Source organism: Psittacula echo (genome assembly GCF_963264785.1).
Source record: "Psittacula echo genome assembly, chromosome: 1".
Lineage (NCBI taxonomy): Eukaryota > Metazoa > Chordata > Aves > Psittaciformes > Psittacidae > Psittacula > Psittacula echo.
The window spans coordinates 76,270,227-76,276,226 of record NC_137735.1 but is presented as its reverse complement, the minus strand read 5'-3'; the positions used below and the strand labels follow the sequence as shown (position 1 = coordinate 76,276,226).

The 6,000-nt window shown below is 47.2% G+C and overlaps 1 protein-coding gene across 1 annotated transcript in view; it reads right to left on the bottom strand.

Annotated features, from left to right (window-relative positions):
* Positions 1-1,007: 1,007 nt before the first annotated feature.
* TNIP3 (TNFAIP3 interacting protein 3) overlaps positions 1,008-6,000 on the bottom strand; it is a gene marked incomplete at both ends in the record, with an annotated part of 80,736 nt that continues 75,743 nt past the window's right edge. The window contains 1 exon segment of the mRNA XM_080639141.1: positions 1,008-1,384. Coding sequence (XP_080495267.1) covers positions 1,008-1,384 — 377 coding nt within the window.

Here is a 6,000-nt window from a genome sequence, read left to right as displayed (position 1 = left end):
GCAGGCCTGTGCAGCGCAGCACAGACTAGACTCCTCTCACCTCTGGCATCAAGCTAACGGCTCTGGAGAATCAGGGAACGTTACCACTCACATGTTAAACATATCCAGAATAAAAACACTGAGAAAATCACTGCTTCTCAAAACTCTGCACTAGCGTTTAACTATGAAGGTTTAAATACATAAAAGTTATATCTGCAAGTGATTAAAAAACACTTTGTAGCCATTGCCTCCAAGCTGTCGAAATAAAATCACGACTCAGTCACGGTTGAGTTTTCTGTCTACTTTTTTGGTAGACGCTTTCCCCCCTCCCTTTTTCTTTCCCTCAAGAACAATGTACGATGGTGGATAAAGCCGGAGCCGTTGCCTGCCTGGCACACACACCCTCTCAGCGGCGGCGCCCGGCCGCCGGAGGTCGAACTGAGGCTCCGGTGGCAGCGCAAGCTGCGGCGCACTGGCCATCGCGGGATGACAGAGAGCAAAACCGGAGGGGAAAAAACCCAAACCTCAAAGAGGAGAGGAAGATCGAAGGGGCGCCGAGGTCCCACGGCAGCATCGCGGCGAGCCCGCAGCGAAGCAGCGCCAGGGCGAGGAGCTCTGCGCTGCAGCTGCTGCTGGAGGGACCGCGCCGCGCCGGTGTAGCCGCGTTCCACGCCAGTCCCGCTTTGGCCGAGGGGTCCTGCAGCTGAGCGGGAGCACCCCGCACCCGCTTCCCGAAGGCGCTGCCCCGGCGGCAATCGGGGGGGGAAGGCTGCTCAGGAGGCCCCGCTCCCCCGCCCGGGGGCCGGTGGCTTACCTTGCGGCGTCCGGTCCCGTCCCGTCCCGTACTGTCCTCTCGTGGGGGAGGAGGCTCTTTTTTTTAGGGGTGCGGGTGTCTACCTAAGGCTCCGGCGGGGAAGCGCTGCAACGGGGATTGTGTCCCGCACGTCCCTTCGCGCTTTATAGCTTCTTCCCTTGCCCAACCCTCCCCGCGGGGAAAAAAAAAAAAAAAAAAAAAAAAAAAGAAAGAATTAAAAAACGTAAGAAAACCAATCCAACCCCGGGAAAAGGAGCCGAGACTCCCCAGGGCACCCGCCGCCGCCCGGGGCGAGGGCACGGCCACGGTTTCGCCTCTCGGGAGGAGCTGCGGGGCGTCCGAGCGCTGGCAAAACTTTGCAGGAGCGGCGCGGAGGGGCGCGGAGCGGCGGTGCTCGACGCGTCTCGCTGCTGCCGCCCGGGGCGGGCAGGGGTGCCCCGCTGGCGCGGCCGCTCCGCCCCGCCACCGCGCCGCTCCGCGGAGGGGCGGTCTCGCGGGGAGCCCCGGCCCGCGGCTCTGGGGGTCCCCACCACCACCATTCCCCTGGCAGAGCCGCGCAGGGGCAGAGCCGGCCGGGTTCGTGAGAAGGAACTGCACATCCATCATGGAAGCGTTATGCTGCCCGAAAGTCGGGACGGGCGGCTCGGTGGGACGGGGCACAGTGGGAGAAAACTGGGGAAGACAGCTCTCCTGCTTCTCCTTTTCACGCAGCCGCTACTTGAAGGGGTTGGGGTTGAGGAAATGCTACGGAACAGCCCAACAGCGATGGATGCCGGAGAGGTGGCCAAGGATACGTGAGAAATGGGATTTAGTGAACACGCCTGCAACTGCAAATTCTCCCACTCTCCTTCGTTATGTTTCTACAAGAGGCAGCTTTCAGGTTCTGGAATCGAGGGACATTTTTCTTACTATTACCTGGGAGTTGCAACTAAAAGGTAGAAAGTATCCTTGGCCATTTAAAACCAAACCCCTTTCTCTTTTTGTTTCTTCTTTGGCACATCAGTCGTAACACCATCAAGTGCTACAGAAGCATTAAACAATTATTACCAACAGCAGCTGATGGGTAATTTCCCTGAAGGCAATCATTCTTTCCCTACTACTTCAACGGATTTGGGCAGAGAAAATAAAATAAACCCACATTGTTTTCAAAAGGCTGCTGAACAAATTTGATGGCAAAGCCTCAGTGGAGGGATGCAAATTGTCATGTTCTGTGGGGTGACAATCATCTTCACTCTATGAAGCCACAACCCCCAGAAGAGCTCATGTCTCTGGGGACACATAACTGTCCGGACCTCCACTAATTGCCATTACTTACTGCCACTTACCTCCCACTATGTCAACTGGAAGAGTAGCTGGGTTTTTCACAGCAATCCAGAAAGCAATCTGCCCCAGGGTCTGCTTGAAAATACAAGTTCACCGAAAGAAACCCAGGATTAAGAAAAAGAGCCCCCTGGGAGCCCCCAGCCAGTTATCCTTCTGTTTTCACACCCCTATCCTTAAATATTTCACAACTATATTGATCCTTTTCCAACAGGTTCAAGGGTAGGAGTTTGGGGAAGGGAGGAAAGACACAAAAGTTGAGCATTAATTTCTGCATGTTTAAGGAAAACCTAAAAATACCTGGCACTTGTACACAGCATCCCGACTTCTTCCTTTCTAGAGGATTGTCTGCCTCCAGCTGCAACACTTCAGTAAAAAAAAAAAATCCCAGCAAACTACATGTGCTCCTCTTCTGCTGCAGAATACGCAGAGATTCAATCATCCAAAAAGTGGGAGAATCTGACTAAATAAGAGAGCCAAAATTAGTAAAGAAACCTCAACGCATTCTGCTTAGTTTCCCCCCAAGCCCTTGGAGTGTGCTGGAGCCAGCCGAGCGGGATGTGCTGAGGTGGAGGCAGGTAGCTACCTTTGGGTACAACTCATGGCGCAACAGCCTTCTGCAGAGCCTGCAAAAAAGGCTGGCTCTGGTTTGAGGTCACTAGAGGTAAAATATTGCTACCCAGCTGAAGAGCTCTTGAAATTCTGCACTTCACACACAGGCAAACCGATTATTTTTATCCTGAGGACAGTTTTAGTGCTATTGTTCTTAGAGGGTATTACTGTTTGTGATTTCAGGGGAAGCAAGATGACATCCCTGGGATATTATTTACTGAGGTATGTGAAGACCGACTCCTCTGTGCACAGATAACTCTTTTTTGGACGCTTGCAGTTTCACCTCTATCACAACGGTAAAGTTCTGTTGTGATTTAAAGCATAGCAGCTAAAGCCCTTTCAGAACAAGCTCCTCCATTCTCAGAATTTACAAGGTACAGAAATATTAAACACACATATGGAAGGCTGGTTTGGGATTTAGATGCTGAAAATTATGTGAATGCATGAGAGGCACTAGAGCAGCCAGTTAAATGGAAACCAATGAGAACCCAAAATACGGGAAATTCCTGTGGGTGGGTGAGTCCTTTCAACTGTCCCAGGTTCTAACCCAGCACCAAGGAAACTGGTATTGAGATGCTATCCCATGAATCCAGAGATGCTTCATGTTTGTAGTCTTTACAGGAACAGGTCCCAGGCATGGCAGGGACAACATGCAGGAAGAGAAGTCTTTGACTGCAAAATGCTGTTCCTTAAGCCGGTGTGGCAAAACTGAGAAAATAAATTGGAAGAAGATCAGCAAACCTCTAAATGACTTGGCTCTGGGCATTCATCTTCTCCTTCCACCCTCTCCAACGCTTCCAGGGAACTGAGTTTTACCAGCAGAAGAGGGTGCAATTTCAAGAGCTGCATGCTAAGTATTGACGAGAACCAAATTATTCATTCACATGCAGTTGCAATCCTTGTCTGTAGCTGTGGATCATTTACTTGAGGGTTGAAACTGTTTTGACTCAAGTGAAGCAAATAAATATCCAAAATTTGGAACATTTGTAACTGGTTCACAAATGCGGCTGTAAACTGTCTGGGTAACAATTGCGCTCTTCACGGTTTCACCATGCTGAGAGACCCTACTAGAGTAAATGGATAGGTGCTACCAGAAAATATGCTGTATGTTATGTGTTATGGAGAAAAAGAGGGGGAAATATTTAATAAGCTATCCAGTGAATAAATCTAAATAATACAAATTTCCAAAACAAAAATGGAAATGGGCAACTGGATATTCTAGGAGGAGAGACAGAGGGATAATTCATCATATAAATAATTCATTGCAAATTTTAGCACCCAGTGCTGCTGTGCATTTGGTATGGAGGACAGATGACACTGTGTGCTTGCATGCGTGTGTTTAATTGCATGTATATATAACTTTTTTTGCCTGATTATGTATTTGTCATTGTGATGCAGATCTGAAGATGTGTTATCAGTAACCCATCAATTAGCATTTGTTGCTGGGAAAGGGTGTCATTACTTAATAACCTCAGAAACACAGATACTAACCCAGACTTATCAATGAACTATGCCTCACAGGCCACGATGGGTTTTCGTTATGCAGCATCACACAGTGCTCACTGTGAAGAGGAACAGACTGGGCAGCGGGGGCCTCCAGAGGCACCTAGGAAGCAGCTGGCTTGGTGGCTGCCACTGCCTTCCCCAGCAGAGCAAGACTGAATGACCAGGTAGAGCCTGAGCAGCAACAGCAAGCAGGTAAGCAATAAAACTGAAATAATTCACTGTAAGCATAAAGATGACGCTTCTACTTTTAGCAGAAACCCTGATTTTGCTTGCTTGAGGCTCAGCCACAGGTTTCATCTGAGTAAAAGAGGTCAAGTTTTCCTCCTGCCTGCTTGAAGGAGAGTGACCTGTATGGGAAGTAATGGCCTTACGGGGCAAAGCGTGAGCATGTGAGATCATCTTGCTCCAGTGTACTGCTGCTTGGACAAGCATAGCCCAGGCAGGCAGGCCAGCAGGCAGAGAATACTGTGCCCAACACACTTCCACCAAAAACCCAGAGCTACCGCGACCAGTGCAGGGTGGTGTGGGCATCCTGCAAGCACCCTGCTGGCTCCCTTCTAGCATCTATTATGGCCTCTTGTTCTAATAAGAAGCATTTTCTATATCTTACCTTGAGAAAAATCAGAAGTACGTGCAGCAGTTGGTGTGCAGCTTGTGATTTGCCTCAGTGTGTCTCCTACATCACTTGAAAGTGCTGGTGGGAGAAGGATACAAGACGACACCTCAAGAGCAGAGTAAGTTTAATACAACTTCGTGACACCCTGTTACGTGCCCTCTAGGTTTTACCCAGCTGAGGTGTAAACTGGCACATTGCTACTGATCCCAAGAGATTACACATTTGGGCTGCCCATAACTCATTACTTGCATATTTTATCCAATTATGGTTTATTTATTAAGATAATCTTTAAAATTTCTTGGTGTTGACTGTTTTACACCTCCAGTGTATGCTTTTTAATCATACTGTATTATGAACTGATTAACAAGACTTTTCGCTCCAACAGAACAAAAATAAAAACACAAAGCTAAATTATGGTCCTACTGAATTGAGTAGCCAGCACTGGCATTTCCCATATCATCATTGGAAAAAGCCTGCTGTTAGACACTACTGTAGCACTTGTTTCATTTTGCCAATTTCAATATAATATTATAAAACCAGAATAAAGATGAACAATTTCAGTGTAAAATCCCAAATCTGCATGTAAAAAATAATGGCTCTCATGCTCCAAGCATTATTTCTTAATCATAACCTCATTCTACCAAGAAAAACAATGCTATTTCACGTAATTTAAATAATCTAATCTACTTTCCAGATAAAATTGTTAACAAATCACTGATTTCATCTCAAGTGCCCAACAGACCCCCTTAAACTCTGAGGCAATAGGTCTATTCCTCTAATTAAAACAAATTAATTTAATAAAGGGGAATGGTATGATAATTAGATGTATTATGAAATATAGGCCACTTTGATCTAGAACATGCACCCTTTAATTCTTATGTGACTAGGTGTTCCCACAGGCACAGCCCAGACCTAAGTTCTTGCTTTATTCCTGTCTTCAAAGAATAATCGTTTTAAACATGTCACTGCAAAGTGTTTATCCAAGTCACTATTTTCGACCCCAGTATTATACACTCACATGAATGCTTTCCTTGGCAACAAGAATCAGCTGTTTGGAAATGGTACTTGAAACTAAACACTTTTATTTTCCCTTTTGCATTTAGTGCTTCCCTAAGTTTCAGCTACATATACAGTTTCTGCACCCATGTGGACA